The 21,021-nt window shown below is 40.4% G+C and overlaps 1 protein-coding gene across 2 annotated transcripts in view; it reads right to left on the bottom strand.

The window, feature by feature from the left end:
• col2a1b (collagen, type II, alpha 1b) overlaps positions 1-21,021 on the bottom strand; it is a 40,736-nt gene that overhangs the window by 7,832 nt on the left and 11,883 nt on the right. For both annotated transcript variants that reach the window (XM_084039164.1, XM_084039165.1), the window contains 32 exons: positions 20,401-20,454; positions 18,885-18,938; positions 17,970-18,023; positions 16,763-16,816; positions 16,619-16,672; positions 16,385-16,429; positions 16,205-16,258; positions 15,964-16,008; positions 15,724-15,777; positions 12,725-12,823; positions 12,431-12,475; positions 11,180-11,278; positions 10,992-11,045; positions 10,530-10,637; positions 10,208-10,261; positions 8,992-9,090; positions 8,043-8,096; positions 7,151-7,249; positions 6,911-6,964; positions 6,420-6,473; positions 5,953-6,006; positions 5,802-5,855; positions 5,638-5,682; positions 5,449-5,547; positions 3,477-3,584; positions 3,231-3,284; positions 3,021-3,074; positions 2,798-2,851; positions 2,623-2,676; positions 988-1,095; positions 633-686; positions 462-515 (listed from right to left, as the gene is read on the bottom strand). In XM_084039164.1, the coding sequence (XP_083895290.1) occupies positions 462-515; positions 633-686; positions 988-1,095; positions 2,623-2,676; positions 2,798-2,851; positions 3,021-3,074; positions 3,231-3,284; positions 3,477-3,584; positions 5,449-5,547; positions 5,638-5,682; positions 5,802-5,855; positions 5,953-6,006; positions 6,420-6,473; positions 6,911-6,964; positions 7,151-7,249; positions 8,043-8,096; positions 8,992-9,090; positions 10,208-10,261; positions 10,530-10,637; positions 10,992-11,045; positions 11,180-11,278; positions 12,431-12,475; positions 12,725-12,823; positions 15,724-15,777; positions 15,964-16,008; positions 16,205-16,258; positions 16,385-16,429; positions 16,619-16,672; positions 16,763-16,816; positions 17,970-18,023; positions 18,885-18,938; positions 20,401-20,454 (2,079 nt within the window). The remainder of the gene's footprint in view (positions 1-461; positions 516-632; positions 687-987; positions 1,096-2,622; positions 2,677-2,797; positions 2,852-3,020; positions 3,075-3,230; positions 3,285-3,476; positions 3,585-5,448; positions 5,548-5,637; positions 5,683-5,801; positions 5,856-5,952; positions 6,007-6,419; positions 6,474-6,910; positions 6,965-7,150; positions 7,250-8,042; positions 8,097-8,991; positions 9,091-10,207; positions 10,262-10,529; positions 10,638-10,991; positions 11,046-11,179; positions 11,279-12,430; positions 12,476-12,724; positions 12,824-15,723; positions 15,778-15,963; positions 16,009-16,204; positions 16,259-16,384; positions 16,430-16,618; positions 16,673-16,762; positions 16,817-17,969; positions 18,024-18,884; positions 18,939-20,400; positions 20,455-21,021) is intronic.

Genomic DNA, 21,021 nt, shown 5'->3' with positions numbered 1-21,021 from the left:
TGCATTTTAATACATCAATGATAATCTACACATCCATAAATATGGACACATACACACACACACACACACACACACACACACACACACACACACACACTCATGCTTGTTCTTCCCAATGTGTTGCACCTCCTTTTGGCAGGTTTTAAAAAACAATATTCTAAACTAACAACAACAACTCCCACTGTGTCAGACAGACTGTTTTGGCATTGTGAAGGTGCTGAAACGGCAAGAATAAAAGCTTTAAAAAGATGCAAATTAAAAATCTGTACTGCTGCACCTTGCATGGAAAACATGAATGAAGCCCATTTGTCTTCTTCTTGACTATAATGTTGAATATAATGTATTTATTCTATTCTGAAATATGGTAGACTGCAAAATTTGAAAATATGTAACAATATCAGTGTCCTCTATATTTGTATTGGTTATGGACTAGAGGTGGTTGGGTGTAGTTGTGACCTTACATTGGGACCAGGGGGTCCGACTCGGCCAGCAGCTCCAGGGAAACCAGTAGCACCCTGAAAGAGAAAGATAAGGTGAGACAAAAGCCAAAAATATTCTAACGTAATGTGCATGTGACAATAGTGAAAACACTGATAAAATAAAGATAAAATCATTTTTAAAACATCACTTACAGGAGGTCCCTGAGCACCACGAGCACCTTTAGGTCCAAAAACACCGGTTGGACCCTGGAAAAGCAAACATACTGGATCTTAATGTCATGTAGTTTATGTTTTACAAATAACTAATCCAAAACACTTTTTGGAATGCTTTGAAATGTCAAACGTCTGCCTGCTACGTTTTATTCTGCCTGGTGTGGCGTAATCACTGTAAGACATTCTGACTTGATGTTAACGCCACGTCAAACGTTCAACAACGGGGAAAAAATGAGCATAGATACATACAGATAACACATTTCTCATAAAAACGCTTCATGATGTAACATATAATTATTTAGTGCTTAGGCAAAGTCCAGATAAAAACACCCACTGCAGGTCCAGGGGCACCAGAGGGTCCTTGGGGTCCAGGGGCACCAGCATCACCCTTCTGTCCAGATTCTCCCTGCTCTCCCTTGATTCCAGGCTGACCATCAGAACCCTGAGATAAAAGATAGAAACAGTTGAATTAATAAAATATGTCAACATTTTTGACTCCCTAAAAAACATTTGGTTAAAGGGGGAACCACCAATTTTACAAATAGGCCCAGTCTAATAATCATAGTTAGTCCTCAACCTGTGAAAAACAATATAACATCTTCTGTGTTCACTGGAAAGATGTTATGGAGTTGCATTGTAGGAAATGTAGGATCCAGTGTTTTTGGAGCTTGACCTTTACTAAGAAAAACTAAAAGACAGTTTATCCTTTTCTCTGCTGCTTATTTAATTGTTTTAATGTTATCTTTAAATTGTTGTTTAGCCTGAAGCCATTTTATTGAGTAACCTTTGAGTGGATTTGAGCTCCCTCTGGTAAACAGTTATGTGTACTGTATACTGTATATGTGTAGGGCTTTTATTTTGAAATTGAACAATGCAAGGAGTGGATCGTTTATGTTCTGCCTTTGTCAAAAAAAATAGTTTACAGCATCAACGTCTAGAAGTGTGACAAAACACGTCATGTGAGCTGCTGATGTTTTATGTAGCATGTTTCTATTTCCAGTCCGTATGGTGATAAGCTGTGATGTCTGTGAGCTGTGAACCAAAAAAAAAGATCTAGACACCTTCGTTGTGTTATTCATCCTGACATAAATTCAATAATTAATCATAGCGCAACCCAGAAAAAAAAAAAGGTATGATACATTGTGTTGTTGCAAAGGTACATTAATGAAAATCCATCTGGGAGGATGCGGCTTATTAAAAACATTTATTTGATATCTGCCTGGAGTATTTGTGAGGAACAAAATGGATGAGTGACACAAATACTTCCAACTGTCTGTACGGACTAATTTGTCTCCACAGAATGATACACTGAGGTATACGAGTGATACGTCTCAAGGAGCCTAAAACGGAGGTGAAGACAATAACCTGTGATTCAAGTGTTTCCAGATAAAAGTAAAAGACAAGAGGATTCAAATCAGAAAAGCTGTGCTGAGGGTCTTTTGTTTTTATAATATGAAATATTAACCCAAATTGCAACTTGATTTGATTATTTTCAAGGTGGTTATCTGTTGTCTGTCATCTACTGTGCATTAATCAAATCCTTTATTTTGTATTTTCAATACTGGAGAAGTTAATAATGGCCGTGATTAATATCATACGGACTAACTTTGTGTTTCTAGCTTGTGTTCTACTTTTTGTACTTTTAGATTCTGTTTATGTAAATGTGATGTAACTGAATTTACACTACATATACTACATGCTATTTAACAGTATATTATTATTATAATTATTTGTCCTTCACATAGTTTCACTTAAAGATAACAAAAGATGAGGTGGTTGACAATTTGTGCCCTACTTTCTCAACTTTAGCATATCTAGCATGCATGCTAACGTTGCTAGCATGTCCAGACCTAGCATAAGACTACAAGGCCGTAGACTACATGTCCCAACGTTATGGCCCTGGAGTCATGCTCTTTAGACCTCTGCAGAGCTACTGAACATACTGGTCTGTGTTTTTATTGTTACTTACAGGAGGTCCGGCAAATCCAGCAGGCCCAGGAGGTCCAGTCTCACCCCTGTCACCCTGAAAGAGGAAGGAAGAAAGGCAACACACTCAGAGGTCAGTTCAGTCTGCAATGCTGACATAGACAGCTACTTTATTCAGATTTTTAAATGAAAGGATACTGGTTTACTGTGACACTTACAGGAGCACCGCGGGTACCAGGAGCCCCAGAAGGACCAGCAGGACCAGATTCACCCTAGTAAGGAAACACAGGAACATCAGCAACACACCCTGACCTGTGATCAGTGGGCTCAAATAGACGTGCAGCCTCAATAATTTAAAATGATGTACAGCCAGACATTTAAATGAATCACCATGTGATGATGAATAATTATAGAGTTATTAAAACGATATATAATTCTCACCTTCTCGCCATTGGGGCCACCAGGACCAGGAGGACCGATGGGACCAGTCAGACCCTGTGATGGGAAACAGCCAAGACTTGTAAAAATGACACTTCCATTTGGAAGAACAAAGCATTTACATTATTTTTAAGATTTAAAATGACAGAATATTTATGATGCAGTGTTGCCACGGAGACAAATGATCGTTGATCAACAATGACAATCACTCACTCGACCACCATCTTTGCCGGGAGCACCTTCGGGTCCTTTCTCTCCAAGGTCACCCTATGGGAATAAGTAAAGATATGATTAATTCTAATAAGTCAGTCATGTGACAGGGGCGTAGGCAAACTTCAAATTCTAAATATTAAATGTATAAATATTAAATATTATTATTAATTAAAATAATATTCGTTAAAATATTAATATAAATGTATTTTTAATGCATTTAAAATCAATATAAAAGTCATGGCGTACTCTGTCTCCTTTGGGTCCGGGAACGCCAGCACCTCCTCTCTCTCCAGGCATACCCTGCAGGCCGGGGGGTCCCTGAGCTCCAGCAGCACCACCAGGTCCGATGGCTCCCTATTATGGAGCAAAAAGAAAGGAGGAGGATGTCATGCAGCGACAGCAGACAGAAAAAAAAGGTCTTTTGTCTTCGGAATAACTGTGTAAGCAGCTGCTGCAGATGTGCGATGGTTCCATACTGTTTTCAAATGTTGCTATTTATACAAGAGTGAGAAGGCTTCTACTTATTCAACAAAAGATACACCACCGTCGTTCAGACACACTCCTTTCAAGGAGGGTTGAAATGATAAAAAACATTTAACGTTGGACATAAAATAAAATACATCCAATCTCAGCTACAACTTTTGATCTGACATGGGGTTCTGTGTGTTTAGCACAATGAGACTTTTATCAAAACCAAATCTGTATTCCACGTATCAAAGCCAAGATAATGGAGTGAAATGCAGGCTTTGATTTATTTTTAAGTGGCTCCACCAGGCCCAGGCATGCTCAGACTTGTAGTCAGATTATGAGCAGTCGCCTCAGACTCTGAAACTCCCTCTCAGCTGCTTTTCTACAGTCATTAAGCTGCAACCACAGGGCTCAGACGGCCTCCACGGTGGCTGCGATCATGTATTCACAGTCAACATCGAAGCTGTATTATTAGACAATGAATTATTTATAAATCCTTATTAAACTGGATTTTAACTGAAGGGGGGCAAATGTACAATTTGTTTTTCCTTCTCGGCTCTTGCTCAGAATTGAGCTTCGCAAACTGTCTGCCCCCCCCTCGCCATCACCATGACGTCAGCTCGATAATCCCCATCCTCTCCTGTCTGACTTTTAGGGGAGGAAACCTATGAACTGGGATTAAAATCTGACCAGATAACGGACCATGAAGCGAAATTGCAGCCGCTGTGAGCTCTTCCTCTCCTCAAAGTGCAGTTGTGACGACTTTCTGCAGTGACTGGAATTTGTTGGTGGCTAATAAGCTGGTGACTGTCTCGCTTGCTTGGAAATATGCTGAGCTTCCGGTTGCTTATTGTTGTAGTATTTGAATGCAAGGAGCCCCTTTAATTATGCAGATCCTAAAAATAATTTTCCCATGCTCAGTAGGAAGCAGATCATTGAGGCCGTCCTCTTGTCTGTCTTGGATTGTGGTGATTTAACTTTACCTGCACTCTTCAAACCCTACATTCAGTTTCTCTAAAATGTATTATTATACTCATCATAACACATTTATACCTACAGGTTCATTTGAAATCATGATTACAAATTTCTCCGCTCTCGGATGTAACTGTTTTTATCCGTCTCCTGTTGTTTTCTCGTTAATTATTACCAGCTGTGACAATGATGTTGTTTTTGCTTTCACCAGGTGAGTGTGTGTGTGAGTCATCGTGGCCTGATGTGGTCCTGGAGACACCTGCTGCAGCAGGAAGTACCACAGAGGTTTTGTCCATTGATGCACTTTACACCCTTGGTCTGGTTTGGCAGCACGTCTGGTGTTTTCCATGGCAAGTTTTTGTGTCCGCATTTATTATGTTTTAATTACACTCTCAACGTCATTTTTCAAGGTTTATTTTTGGGCATTTTATGCCTTTATTGGATAGTGACAGAGATAGGAAATGTGGGGAAAGAAATATGACTTTGGCATCATTTGTCGGAGAAAGAAATGCAGCAAGGTCCCCAGAATCAAAACGGGGACGTTTAAGTTCACGATCGGTGACCTCAAACAGAGCACCTTTCACACGTTGTCTATTAGTTATGACCAGTTCAACATAATAGTGTATCTAGTCGAGTAAAGTAGGGTAAGTAAGTAAGACTGAAAAGAATACCTTATTATTATGAACTCATGTTGTTGCTGCATTAGGTAATCAGAATGTAACGGCGGTAGAACCACAGTACGGTGTTTGTGCACCTCAGTTGGTAACGCTGGACTCACCTTGGGCCCGTCGGTTCCGGGAGTTCCAGGCAGACCTCGAGGTCCCTGCAGACCCTGAGGGCCGGCAGCTCCTCTCTCTCCGGGGAAACCACGTTCTCCCTGAATGATGACAACGGCGATAATCAGAGGAACGTCTGACAATCAGTAAGATCAAACGGCAGCAACGTCAAATACACACTGTCAACTTACTCTGGGTCCGGTAGCACCAGCAGCCCCACCCTCTCCAGGAACACCCTGAAAGGAGGGAAGGACGGGTTCAGAGAACGGACAGGATCGGTGTTTGACAAATCAGGACACATACGCTTGAAAGCAAGAACTACTGAGTCTGGACTGGGAAAAAAAGGTGCACTCACCTGGTCTCCAGGCTTGCCTCCCTCACCAGGGGGGCCAGGAGGTCCAGGTAGACCCTGAGCACGGGAGAAAGATTAAAGATGTGAGCCAAAAACGAACACTGAGTCAGAAATATTAACACATTCATGTCCATGACTTGTCAGAGAGACTCACCTGGAAACCTGAAGGACCAGGCTGTCCTTGTTCTCCTCTCTCTCCAGCAGGGCCCTAAACATATCATTCATAATCACAATCAACTTCTATCATAAACTTCATTTGACTTCAGTGTTCAAGACTCTGGGGACATTTTGCTAAATTTGCCGTTTATGTATCTCTGATGTCCGTGCAGAACATTGATTGATCTATTTACAGATTATGTTAAACAGGCTTTGTTTTATTGAGCACACTGAAACACAAACAAGCTGAAAGCCTGTGTCTCATTGATGCCATCTTACAATGTCCCTGCATTTGTGTCGAGGACTTTATTTTTTTTTAACTTCCAGACAGAGCTATCGTCTTCAAGGCAGTCTGGGAAATGGAGATACCGAAGGTTGCTTCTCAGTGCAGACGGAGAAAAGGGGGAAAGATAATATCAGTGTTGAAGCTATATGGAGTGGGATGGTGGAGATAGAGATACATACGGATGGGCCGGGGGGTCCAGCAGGGCCAGTTTCTCCATCTTTGCCGGGCAGACCCTGAGGAAAGGGAGGGAGGGAGGGAGGAGGGAGGGAGGAGGCGCAGGAAGGGGGCAGAGACATAGATAAATATCAAGTTAAGCCAAAAGGGATGCTTTTAACTAGATAGACATCAGGGATCATATTCATAAAGCTTCCTCCCACAAAGATTGGCTCCTATAGTGATGAAATCCTAAGAAACCTTAGAGTTATGACGTTTGCTAAGACTTTCCCCTGACAGTTAAAAAAATAAATATACATTCACAAAGCATTTTAGCCCATAAGACCGCTGCTAAAGTGAAATATTCTCCACACGCTGAATGACAGTGAGTTAATTAGCCAGAGAATTCAAAACGACCTCCCGAAACACAAATATAAATGTATCTGTTTAATCATTTGGACGTCACAATAATCCTAAACACTGATGTAAGAAGAAGCAGAAAAGTTGACCAACTTACCCTCAGACCAGGAGCTCCACCCAGTCCTTTCTCTCCAGACTTGCCAGGCTCACCCTAAGAAACAGAAAGCAGCGGTCAGTCACAGAGATCTGCTCGGTGCTGCATGTATTTATGGAGGAGTGTGTGATCGTGAACATGAAATGACATTAAGCTCCAGGTGTGGAGTTTCTATTCTTGATTTAGGGGACTTTAAGAGAGGGCAGATAAAATAAAACAACAAGTATTAAGACCAAGACTCACGGTTGCTCCCTTGGGTCCGGGGAATCCCATGACACCAGGCTGTCCACGGGCTCCCTGTGGGCCGGGGGGTCCTGGGCGACCGTCCTCACCAGGAGCTCCCTGGTAAAGGTAAGTGAATGTATTTACAGAACAACAAGTGATGACCAAAAATCCAATAACATCATCTAAATAGAATTAAGTATCAGCAATCACGTGAGCATTTATGAAAAGTAATAAGCAGCTATAAAAGATGAGTCTGATAGTGAGCCAGTCATGGAAAATCCAATCACAATTGGATTCATGCTTGTGATGTGGAACGGAGCCCGGGGACAGGAAACAGATACTCAATCTGTGGAAATGTTCATTACTCCTTAATAAATAGATATTAAAAAATTAACCCTGCAAGCGTAAAATGGGAAAGTAATAACGGATAAATTTGATCCCTCAATCATAATCAGTCTGATCATATACCAGCCCCTCAGTCAGTCATAATGTCTGAATGGAAGCTAATCACAGTAAAGGTGCAACATGTACTAAAATATGTGAGGTTGCACTGCATGATGGGTAACATGGCTGACTGTCTACACGAGGAGCCAGTTGATTTAAAATAATTCAGTTCATGGAGAAATCTACAATCAATCTACAGCTGAGTTTATTGTAACACAAACTACAGCGGGGATGAAGCTGGTGGATAACGGGCGGATAAATCTCCTGCAATTCAATTGGATGAAACCACTTATGAGTCATTACGTTAGCAGAGCACATTTCGTCTAATTACATGTCTTCCCCCTGATTGTTCAGAATGTGATATTTAAAAAAAAAAAAACATACAACCCATAATGCTGAGTGACGGCTGAGTGGGATTATTTTTTTATTGATTTGAAAAGACAAAAAAAAAAAAAGGTGCACTTACAGACGGTCCAACTTTGCCTTGAGGGCCAGCATCACCAGGGCGCCCAGTCAGTCCCTGTGGGAGAAAGAGAATAGAAGAACGTGAGTCATCAGACCCCTCTACGCAGGCTGGAGGTGGGAACATATGGCACCGTGGGAAACTGTATTTACACCTCTGATTGGCCCCCGTATGCAACCGGCAACAGTTCAACACCTACTGATGGAAATGTAAAATATGAATGAGAGCATATTTAAGGTAGCTGAGGTTAATGGGCTGGGTTCCCCAGAGGTGCTGTTTCTTTTCAAGCTCACTCTGTGGTGATTGCACACGAATATTAACAACCTTGTGCTGCTGTTGGGAAATGGAATGACTCCAGGGAGTAGTGCAAACGCTGTCCAGTGGAAACCTTTCATGACTGTTTTCTCAGGGTTATCTCAGCTTCCGTTTAGAGATTTCAAGGGACTAAAAAACGCAGGACGCCTGGGCCTCTGCTGATTCAATTCTGACACTTTCTCATAATCTCTTCTGACCTTACCAACTCTAAGGAAGTGCAATACTAAATCACCGGTAGGCCTCTTTAAAAAAGGTGCAACATACAGGATTCAGAGCATTAATAAAGTCGTAGTCCCAATAATGTAGATAGCACCTTTAAATGTTCATTTCTGATATGCTCCTTAAGATAAATTAACGACACCGTTTTAAAAGCCTATGGATTAAATATCGAAGAAAGCAGAAAATGGGGCAACTTTTCCCGCTGCAGCCTTGAACTCATGAAAACTGTCTGCTGAAAATTAAGATACAGCAACAAGTTAGGACTAGCCCAGATCGTCAGCCAGATAATAATGAATAAGTCAATTATTACGACACTGAAATCATTGATTATTTCCTGGTTTCCGTATGTTCTAAAGCATTATTTCTGCAGGTCATCAGCATCCATATCTGTGTGGTACTACAAGTAAGGAGAGCTTACTCTAGCACCGGGAAGACCAGACTCTCCAGGACGGCCAGGGTCACCGTTGGCACCCTTGGCACCACTGGCACCAGAGGGCCCACGCTCGCCAGGGGCTCCCTGTGTGAGGAGAGAGAGAAGAAAACGGGTTGTCACTCAGTGGATCACTTCACTTCTCAAACCAGGTTTCCATAGTAACAGTGTGAAGGACTTTCATTGACCTGTTGGAAATGGGAAGATTAAAATCTGACAGATTTGTCTGGGGAAGATAATGTCAAACGTGAGGCTGTCTTTGGTAATATGGGACTATGCATGACGGGGTCCTGAACTCTGCTGCCATCTTGTGGCCAAGTGGTGGAGTTACAAGTGTCGCTGCAGCCTGTAAATGAGCTTGAAGAAACAGGAGAGCTGATATATTTCACTCATCGCTGATCGCTTCACTTATGCGCCTCATCACACACATCATATCAAACCTTTGTGTGATTTCGAGTTAAATTGGTGATTTATTATAATATAATATTCAGTTTTGGAGACATTTTGCAGAGTTTGTCTTAAATTGGTGGTTTGGTCAGTTGCACGGCATCAACTCAACCTGTTCTGGAGAGGTTTACCACCCATTAAGCCTTAAAATTGTGTGGAATTGTATTAATTTGAATGTGTTTATTTTTTTAAAAGAGGGAGAACCTGTTTACAGGCCAGGTTGAACCCCAAAAGAGTGACGACTCTCTGCTGTCTTAAACCTGCTGCACATGAATCATGTGAATTCTCATATTCTGAGGATTTAAAATGTACATTATGATGCTTCACTCTACAGGGCTACAATAGTGAATCCTCACCTCGGCTCGATTTGAAGCTTACTGGGGGAAATTGAATTACACTCCATGATGATGTGATTTTTAAGCAGTGTAGGTCCTACTGTATGTTCAGGGATGTTATTTTCTCACCGCAATGGTTGAAACCAAATAGAAAACCAATGAGAATATTGGAACGAGGCATTGTCAAGTGCAAATTTGAAATGCAATATGCAGCAGTTTGAATATATTAATGATCAGTTTCACAGAGTTACACCTGTGACTATTGGTAAGCTGCGTAAATGTCCTTATTTCTTCCTTCCTCTACCAGGTGTGTTTCCTCTAAACATGCTTGTGTACACCTTCTCTTTCAGAGCAGATTCTCTGTTCCAACAGCAATAATAATGAGACATCTCAGGAACAAGTGCAGCTGTGGTGATACTAACCTTGGGGCCAGCCAGACCGTCTTGACCAGGGAAACCACGGTTACCGGGGGATCCCTACACAGGAGACATGACACCCAAGTCAGGGTAATGGTTATAAAAACAGCTTCCCAGGCGGTGAGCAACGAAATAAGGTTTTATTTTATTAAAATTTTCATTTGATTGAAATGGTCCTCATTAAAAATGCAGAAACACAGCGAAGCAATTTATCAGTGATTCAAGACAACAATATATCTAACTTAACTTAACTTATTGATTGAGTGTTTACAAGTAGCATGCATTTAGTTAGATAACACAAGTTTTCAACCAGCTAGATGGTACTCACTCTCTCTCCAGGTGGTCCAAGTGGTCCAGCACCACCTGCCTCACCCCTGGGTCCTCTCTTGCCTTCTTCTCCTTGTGGGCCATGAAGTCCCTGCATACCAACTGGTCCCTGGAAAACACATCCACAACAGACCACGTTATTTCAGGAAGAAAACAAGAGGATAAGTATTTGAACAAAACTAAAGGATAAGCACATTACTTTGGGTTTATTATGTTTTTTTTTTATATTTTGTGTTCAAACTTAAAAACCCTCAGAATACAATACTAGGTTCATTGAGATTATTTCATTTGAAGGACCTATAATCTGCAAATTTCAAATGTACTTGATGATCGAGAAGTTTATTATCCACACTTATTATTTGGCTAGATCCTGTGTCTACAGCAGATATCAATGTCTGGAGTTTGTTGAATATGTGAAAAATCAAATATAATACAGGGGCAAGTAAAAGAAGAGAAAACTCACGAATTCTCCTTTAGGTCCAGCCTCTCCCTTGAACCCTGGGATACCTGGGTCTCCCTACACCATAATGGACAGAAAGACAACACAAACAGACAGAGACTGAGAAAGCAGCAGGTTGTTGTGCCATGTTATTATTCGGTGTATGAGATGAACGTTTGCAGGTTTGTGATGATGATTCACTGAGTACATACAGATGTTCCTTTGGGCCCGAGAGGTCCAGTTGCTCCCTGAGGCCCGGGAGGCCCACGGGGTCCGGGGAAACCAGGAGCGCCAGCAATACCAGGAGCACCCTGCAGAGGAAGAGACATTGAGTCTACTCAACCATCTATCTGAATGGTTAATATGCAAAACATACTGATTTCACTGATACATGTCGGCTATATGTAACTGTCATCTTGAATTATCCTTTGATCGATGCAATATATATATATATATATATATATATATCTGCACCATTAAGACTGTGGCTCAGAGGTCTAATTGTGTCCTTGGGCAAGATATTGAACCTCCATTAGTATTTGGATTCTGCTCTGAAAATATTGCAATTTATACTTGTGAATACTCGAATCTGATTGGCTGAAGACCCTGCAGCGTAGGGTGTCCATTCATTCCTGTTAATGGGCACTTTTAAGTAGTTCCAGTGAAACGGTCTATTTACAGCTCTAAATCAATGCGCTGGCAGAATGTGAATGTTTTAATCACAACCCTAAAAGGTTGGTCTTTCAGTTCCTCATCCGCTGAGCACCACAGTGTGGCGACTGTAACACAAAACCTGCAGTAAAAAGTAAGTTCCACTTCCCCTCTGAACTCACACAAGTCTCACATCCAACTCGCCAACTTCGGCCGACAGTCGGCGACAAATACCTCTTATTTCTTCGTGAAACTCTAGATATCGATTTTGACATAATAACATGGCGGAATATCTAGCCACTCTTACTATGAACCGCCGCAAAGTCATATTTAACGTTACCGTTTTCAACCGTAGCCGACGCAGAATCTTGCTAGCGTGACGTTAGCTTAATGCTAGCGTTACGTTTCGTAAAAAATGCGATATAAATTCGTGAACAATGGCATTGCTGGCTAGCGTTTACCCACAGGTCTTGTTGTTAATTTATACTGTCGAATAATATGTAATGTTTGTCAACCGCACGCTTTGTTGTTGACTTTGAGTCTTGCTAGCATCACATTAGCTTTCTGGCTCATGATTGGACTAGAAATGTATCAGTCCGATCTATTTGCTGGAACAACGTTTCCATGTTATTAGACCCTTATGGCGTGGTGTTGTTGTTCCAGGTGTTGGCAAAGCCTCAGGTGTTTTCAGTGAAAAACTTTACCCTTTAGGTGCAAAAGGATGCTTCTACTGAACAATAGTTAAATAGGTAAAGACAGTGGTTGTCAGTTTCAAAAATGCTTGCAGACAAGTTAAGGATGTTTAAACTTACAGCTGATCCCTTGGATCCAGGGATACCATCTGTACCAGGGTTTCCCTGTGGATAAAAAGAGACAATAATCATAACAGGCTCAGATTCAGTCATTATTCTGGGAGTGATTATTCTGATCGATGTTTGAATATGTTGTGTCAGTGCATTAAAATGATCCATCACCTGCACATTACATTTTTTATAGTATTCTAAAGCCTCAACATATACTGTAGAGCATGAAATCTAGATGACAACAGGCATTTAAGTAATGCTTTGCTGAAGTTAATATACCAATGCGTTTATAGCATCACTTACAGAAGCGCCAGAAGGTCCGGATGATCCGGGAGTCCCAGACTCTCCACGGGGTCCCTGAGCACCCTCAGGTCCACGAGCACCAGTAGGACCAGCTTCTCCCTGGTTGGCAAAAGAGAGGAAAGAATAGATGACATTGAATTAATATGTAAGCAGAGATCGTGGGAAGTTTAAGTATAATAATCATTGCAGTCGGATCGAAACAAACACATCTGCAGAAAACAAGCTGGAAACCTTAGAATTTGAGTTGAATTTACATTATTTGAATATCTAAAGGTATAGCAAATGTGTATTTCAAGTGATGAATGTTGCTCAAACTTTTAAAGTGTTTAAAATTGAAGTTACAAAACATTGCTGCTTTGTCCCGCCCCTTGGTCCTGACAGGCACAGAGAGAGCAGACAGGCCATAGCAAGATAAAGCATGCCTTGGGCTGCATTAATTCAAAATCCAGCACCTTTCTGCAGGTTTGTTAGGATGTGTTAATGTGTTCATTTGTGCTTTAGAATGTAACGCTGTTAAACAATCAGAAAATATTGTGTTATTCTTCTGATTCATGGCTTTGCATTCAATAATGCCGGTCCTAACTCGGATATAAACATAAGCATTTATGCTAACTCCTGCTGCAACTGTTCATATAGCATTTCACAAGCAAGCCAGCCCAGTCCAGCCATAATTTGAGGGGAAAATAATAATGTTTCCTGCTGTGGCCACGACTCCGTTCTCACATTTGCTATGAACTCTAAATGAAAGGGGGCACGCATATCGACGGGGTACCAAACACAAACACGTTACACAAATCCACACCACACCGGAAACTGAGTTTCTTTCTCTTTGTTGACAGTTTGGAGAAGCTTCAACTTTGACCAGATGCTTTACTCTCCATGGAGATCTCTGCTTCACTTCAGCAGGCTAAGTAATGTTATTTTCTGTTTCTCGTAAATGTTCATGACATGATGAGTGGATGTTTGTTGGCTTTGCGTTTCTGGCTGCCGATTATACTTTTATGGGACTGCTTCTGCTACTGGCTGCTAAATTCTGATCTTATTTGCCTGTCATCTAACTATATGAAGTATTAATAGTGGATGTATTCCACATGGTTGATGAGCTCATTTTTCTTTTTGCTGCTGTTGTGTTGTTTGAATGTTGAAGGCTGCATTTGTTTTGGGCATGTTCCCTCCTTGTTGCTGTTGTTTTGGGGACTTTAACATCACATAACCATCTATATAGTAGATAATAGATAATAATGGATTAAGGTCACTAAGTATTGTATTGATGAAGTCAGAGCATAGACACCAAATATAGAAACTCTATTCATGCCCTATTCACATAATAATTCTATGAAAGGGCTGTATAAATAAATTAATAAATTGCATACTATGTTAATTTGAGAAAAAATGGAAACAAAACATTGTTCCGAGAGTTTACTGGTTATGCATTAGTAACATTTAAATGAACAAAATAATCTTTTGTCTGTCTTTTCAATGCTATTAAAAGTGTACTATCCAAAGCCAGGTGCATAATGTCTTGCAGACCTTCTGGTTCAATATAAAAATAAGACTGACATAACCCATGTGCACGAGCCAGAGGTTTTACCACACAGGTGGTTTGCAGCTTTTACAGAATGCAGAATGAATTCCTATGCTATTGCTGCAGCTTTGTAGACTTACGACTCATTAGTATGACATAAGAGAGTGTTTGCGAAAAATGGTGATGTAGCGTATTGCATTTTTCTTTTCCCAAAGCCCAACGTCAAGGCTAATATTTTACTGGCCCTGAAACTAAGGTGAAAACGGGGGCGAAGGAAGGAAGCTCTACTGTACATCTGCCAGATTTATGAAAAGTTATGGAAAAGGTCTCAGCATTTTAGAGGCAATAGTTTGGCTCTTATGAATAAAACAATGGTGAAAATAAACCCCAGCTGGTTAAAAAGTTGTCTTTCAGTTCAGGAGTTTGTTCAGTTGAGGGTCATGAGTTTGTTTGTATTTTTTTTGTTTTGTTTGTCTAGCTAGCTTTTAATTGTGAAAGTCTTGGGACCATTTTAACTGCCATCCCTGGCTCATAATACTCACAGAGGAAAAGACTAAAATGAGGCTGCGTTTCATGAGCTCTCAGGCTCCTGAAGGTATCGTAATATGAGATTTTTTTGAGCATTCCTCACCATGGGACACTTCCTAGAATATTAAAAAGTCACACAAAGACACACATTCACACACAGATTCACAGACTCGCCCGTAGACAAACAGTGTTTATGGATGTGTATTGATACGATATGTAAACAAACAAACACACACAAAGACAGACACACACACACACACACACACACACACACACACATTTTGACATCTTGAGCCTAGCTTGCCTTGATTACTTTGAGGGAAACTCCAGTATTTTGTAAAGAGATACTCCGTTTGTAATTCCTAAAAGATTTCCAAAACTATCAAGGGGCTTGAAGAAAGCAAACCACCGGCACCGGGGCCTGGAGCACAGAGCTGAGCCTGTCTGCTATGCAAGAGGAATAAATCAGTTGCAAAGCAGAGAGCAAAAAGAAGAAAAGGTGGAAGAGGGGGTGAGAGAGGGAGAATAACACTTTTAACCCCCCCCTCCTCCCTTATTTTCCACACAGATGGAGGCTTAAAGCACGTTTAAACGCAGAGCAGCCTTCTCACATTTCACTTAAGCATTTCAACTTGCCCTCACAAAATCCTCCCTGAGCTGTGTGCAGCCATTTTTGGAGATATTAACTTTTATATTATTTTGTTGAGGAAAAGTCTCATGTCCTAACAGAGGGTTCACAAACCTAATCTTTTTGCATCTGCTTTACACACAACTTTGTTTGTATTGAAAAAAAAACATCCAAAGTAAGAGGTTAGAAGTAATGTTGGTTAGTTATTTTCATAGAAAGGAAGGGACTTAGTTACAGACACTCATTGACAGAATAAACAACACAAAGGTGAAGCCGAAACAGGAGGAGGGGGAACTACTTAGGTAACGTGAGGCTTACCTTTGAACCAGGAGAGCCAGGGAAGCCTGGAGCTCCAGAGGGACCGACAGGGCCCTACAGAGAGGGAAAGACAGTCTGTCAGTTCAGCTTTTAATAACTGACACATCCAGCTTTATGGGCTAATATCTTAGTGGAGTTATCTGTGGAGCAGTGGGGATGGATTTCACATGCGGTATTTCTTACTAAATCTCAAACGGAATGATGAAAATGAATGAAATGAGAATAAAAAATGATACTTACAGGGGGACCAGCAGGACCGGACAAGCCATCATTTCCACGTGCTCCCTGAAATAGACAATATGTTATCAGTTCATGTCTTCAAAATAATGTTTTATTAATTTTGTTACACAAACTACTCAAATTGGGCAACTGGTGCAGCGGTGCCTTAACTCTGTAGTAGACAGTAATGCAGCAAAGTGAAGCACCTAACCCATCTGTTGTGAATCAGATGATTAGGTTTATTAAAAAAAAAGACACTCACAGCAACTCCGCTGGGTCCAGGACGGCCTCTCTCACCAGGCAAACCGCGAGGTCCCTGTGTAGGTGAGGGAGAGGAGAAGATAACCCTTACAAGCTGTTCACCATTATGACTGAGACTGGATTTGCACAATTATTATTTTTTTCTTCACATGTTGCTTTTGTGATGTCCAGAATTACACACCATTGGTCCGGGAGCGCCATTCTCTCCGGAAGCACCAGACTCTCCCTAGAGAGAAACAGGAATATGTGCTGTTAGTTCAGCAAGGCAACCTTGAATAAACAGTCTATTAAGCAACAACTACTCTTCCTGTAATCGTGATATTGATAAAATATATATCTCATCTCATACACTGATGTTATATGCTGTATATGTTTTTCTCTGGTCGCCACCATCAACAAAAAATAAAAATCTCACCTTAGAACCAACAGATCCAGTCTCTCCCTTTGTACCATCCATTCCTGAATAACCCTTAAAAAAGAACAGAGAGACAATAAGCAAAAATGATAAACAACCACCTAAATTTCCTGGAAACCATTAATAGATGACCAACACACTCACTCTGTGTCCCTTGATGCCAGGCAGGCCAGGAGTTCCTGGGAATCCACGAGCTCCCTATGATGCAAGACGAGAGAGGATGCAGGAGATTAATATACAGTAGAGCAAGGGTCGGACGCCTTTTTCAGTTGAGAAATATAATTTTTTTCCGTCTTGCGAATCAGTTAAAGTTCAAGGTTAACATTAAGTTTAATTATAAAAACACATCAAAATGTAAATCGCTGACAGATATGTAATTGTATTCCATCTACATAGGCAATGTGCATAGCAACATTAAAACAAAGATAATCTTTTTGTTAATAATGGGTATATTATAATCATACATGAGAGTATACGCTATCAACCTTCAACCAATCTTGTTCAGCATCAATAAACTTAACAAATTTATCCAATCGGAGGCAGAGTGGGTTGAGTTTCACATAATGCTGCTGGGGAAATCAATCCAACTACCATAAATAACAGGCTGTGAAACTGGCTGTGAAAGGGGTTATTTGGCATGTGGATGAGAGGGCACTTCAACAGTTCCAAAAAACACATCTTGCACACTTATTGCTAGTGTGATATTGGTGGCAAGCGTGCCTGAGGTTGCCTACCAACCTGCAGTAAAATAAAAAGATGAAGCTAAGCGTACAAAATAATGTTGATTTCCTCGACTAGGTCGGCCCCACAGGGACAGATTACACCAGGGTAGGTTTCCCACCACACATTTCAAAGCAATTATTTCCATTAGTTTATCTATTAAAATGAACTTTTAAAGTCCAGTTTTGGCTCCAACTAGTATTGGCCACATGGGACCTTCAGACCAAAAACAAAAAAAATGCTCTCATTCTTGGCTTGATGATGAAGTACCCCATCTGTAACTCATATAGTAATTTACAGATATGAACTCTGATCATAATCTAGCTCATAATATGCATTGAGTCATCATTAATGTCAGTAATGGTAAGAGGAGAGCTGCTCTATTTTAATAAATGTTAAGTAAAAGTGCAGTCAGTTTGAGTTTAATATGTTATTCTGATGTGATTAATACATGACAGCATCACTCTAACTGTATGTGATGTCCATTAGAGTATAAATGCCCACAAATCGGGCCCATTAACAGTCTGGTAACAGACCACCAGAGAGACAAACACAATAAAACCTTACACTATGTGTGTATACCTAGATAATCCTCTCTACCAAAATGCTCAACAGTCAGAATAAATCTCACCTGAGGTCCAGCAGGTCCACGATCTCCTGATTTTCCAGGTTTTCCAGCCTCACCCTAAAACAGAATCACAGAGGAAACCTTATTGAAAAAAAATATTGAATTTAATTCATGCAAATGGTAAAAATAGAAATCTGCTGCTGTATATTTAATTAAGTCAATGTGTTGGTGAGAGTGAGCACTCCTAGTGGACACGTTGTGACATGTCATGCTTGCTGCCATCATGTGGCTAAAAGTAGGAACTACGTTTTACTTTTCAGGTGAAGCATAACGCTGGTTGACTGAGGATCCCTTCCCAGATTAAAAGAAGCAATTAATATAAGTTCCGATAAAAGATATTGAAGCATCCGGCCATAGTTTCTATGTCTGACTGATAAAGTCTGCTAATCAATATAGCTTCACTGTATAATTCAATTAATATGGTAAAGGCCTATATGTATGGATTAATGGTATACATGTTATGTCTTACAGTACTTGTGTTTAACCCAGAATTGCCAAATCCATGGGCTGTTCATTTTTCAGTATAATACTATGGAAAAGTATTTTCTTTGATAGTATCGCAGTTATTCAGATACAAAATGGTAGAGCAGTTAAATAGAATAATAGACGGGTTTGTACAAATACTACATGACGGCTAATATCATAATTTCATAATGAGGACACTGTTTTTTGTACTTTGCATAATTCACTACAGTATGGTAATCATGAATGACACAGTATTTCTGTAGATGGAGTCAGAAAAGGCCACAAGAGCATTTCTTTCTTTCTATCTTTTAGGTCAAATTTCGGACATTAAGCAGAGTCATTGACCCAGTACAGATGATATGAGGACAGTGACTAACTAAGCTTCCCGATGTGTCAGCCTGGTTTGTAGATTATATTTTTACATTTTTATGAAGTTGTGACAGACACACTTACATCATCTCCAGGTTTTCCAGAAGGTCCAGAGGGGCCACGGGGACCCATGGGGCCCTATAAGTAAAGAGAAAACAGGAAAAGGTGAGACACAAGTTCCCATTCATAACCAACAGAGGAAAACATCACATAGTTTAGACTGTAGAGTGTATATAAGAAGTGGAAAAGTCTCCACCCATTGGTTTGTGGATACAGGTTTGAATCCTCGAGTTCGGGTCGGGATAATAAATCAAGTGAGAAATAGGGTCATAGACTTTCATGCAATCTGACTTATTTGTATCCAGAGGAGTCGCCCCCTGATGGCCAGTAGAGAGAATGCAAGTTTAAGGCACTTCTCCTTTAGCCTCACTTTTCACTATTATTAAGCAAAAACAGCCATGGCAGTTGAGATTCCCATTAATACATGTTATAATATCTTGCTGATCTGACACCTTGTTTTCTGTTTTTAATTGTTTGCGTCTGTATAAAAGCACAATATTATGGTTCTTAATGACAGTATGTTTCACAGATCAGAAATCAGCAGGATTTCTAGGTGAAATTAGATAAGAAAAAATAAGAAATGTATTAATACAAATGTTTACATCTTTTTCTTGTTGGTCCAGTGATTACTATCCATCTAAACACTTTTTTCTCTGTTTTTCTTTGCATGATTCTTTGACTTAGCAAGAAGCAAAGAAAAACGGTGAAGAATAAACATCGAGAGATGTAATAATACAAATCCAACTCAGGCAATTAAAAACACCTTGGTGGTGATTTTCTGCTTCACAAACACTCCTGTGACCCGTCTACAGCTGCCAAGTTATTTTCTGGAAGGGAGCTTGATTTTAATCACATATAATGGTCATAATGCAGCGGCTGCATATCTGAACTCCACAGGAGCAGATTAACGCAGCAGTGGGGAGACCCGGCCTGCATTGTGTGCTTGCTGAGGGAACGGGAAGGACAGGGGGAAGGTGAGCAGAATGACTTCTGGGAGCTCAGACAGGGGGAAGAGCTGGGACAGCAAGGAGGGAGGAAATTAAAAGTAAGAAAAAAACGTATTTCAGGGGTCGTGAATGATCCGACAGAGCAGGAGAGGTACAACAAACACCGGATGCTGTCAGTGAAAAGATGGGTGAAGAAAGCAAAAGAAAGTCCTAAGACAACTGCAGCTCTGCTCCCCACAAAGTAGGGAGCACAACCGCAGAAGGCCGGCTTATGCTTCAAGCAGATTTGGTTTTAGAGACGTGAGGATTGTATGCATTTGACATGAGCGGGTTGTAAATGTTGAAATTGAAGGAGCCGGCTGGTCGAATAGAGAAGCATATAGAAGTTAGTGGTGAGCAATGAAAGATTAGAAAGTGTCTGGAGACTTTATGGAAATGTCATTTGGCGTACGGTACGGTAACGGCAATTTTCACATGGAGAAGAAAGGGAAAGGCGAAGATTAAAAAAGGAGAGATTTATAGGCTGAGAGCAAGTATTTATAATAAACCATGAAGGGAGGACTAGATGGACTGGTACTGTGTGGGATACTTACAGACTGTCCGGGCTCTCCAGCCTCTCCTGGGTTACCTTGGAAACCTTGTGGGCCCTGGGATATAGAAAGAAGAGAGAGGCTGTTTGTTGAGAGGGAAACTTTTTTTATATGCATTACCTGAGAATTACTGTGAATGTAGTAGATCTATTAATCTATTTATATCTTGATTCATTTTGAATACCAAAGAATTCACTGTTCTACCTTCTCAAATGATATTTTCTGCTGGTTTTATTCCTCATCTCTAATAGTAAACAGAATCTTTTTTTTTTTTTTTTTACTGTTGGTTGGGCATAATCAAACCATAACCAAAGATCTTATATACCAAACAATAAACTAATGATCAATTAATTAAAAAAAGCCCTGACAACAACAACTTGTTCTAAAAACCTTTAACATAACAGAAATCATCATTAGTTATATGATGGCTATTTTACAGATTAGTTATACAGTAAATTAATTTCATTATCTTAGCAAAATAGTTTACATACCTGCAGATGTAACTAGTAAAACTACACCAATAATGATTAAAAACTGCTTTCTTTATAGTATCTGTAGCAGTGTATCTCTGTATGTCTACGTTGTCGTACTGGAGCTTCTCAATGTTACACTTCTTCCCTACAA

This window comes from Eutrigla gurnardus, assembly GCF_963514095.1.
Source record: "Eutrigla gurnardus genome assembly, chromosome: 2".
NCBI lineage: Eukaryota > Metazoa > Chordata > Actinopteri > Perciformes > Triglidae > Eutrigla > Eutrigla gurnardus.
This window is presented reverse-complemented; position numbering and strand designations above follow the sequence as displayed.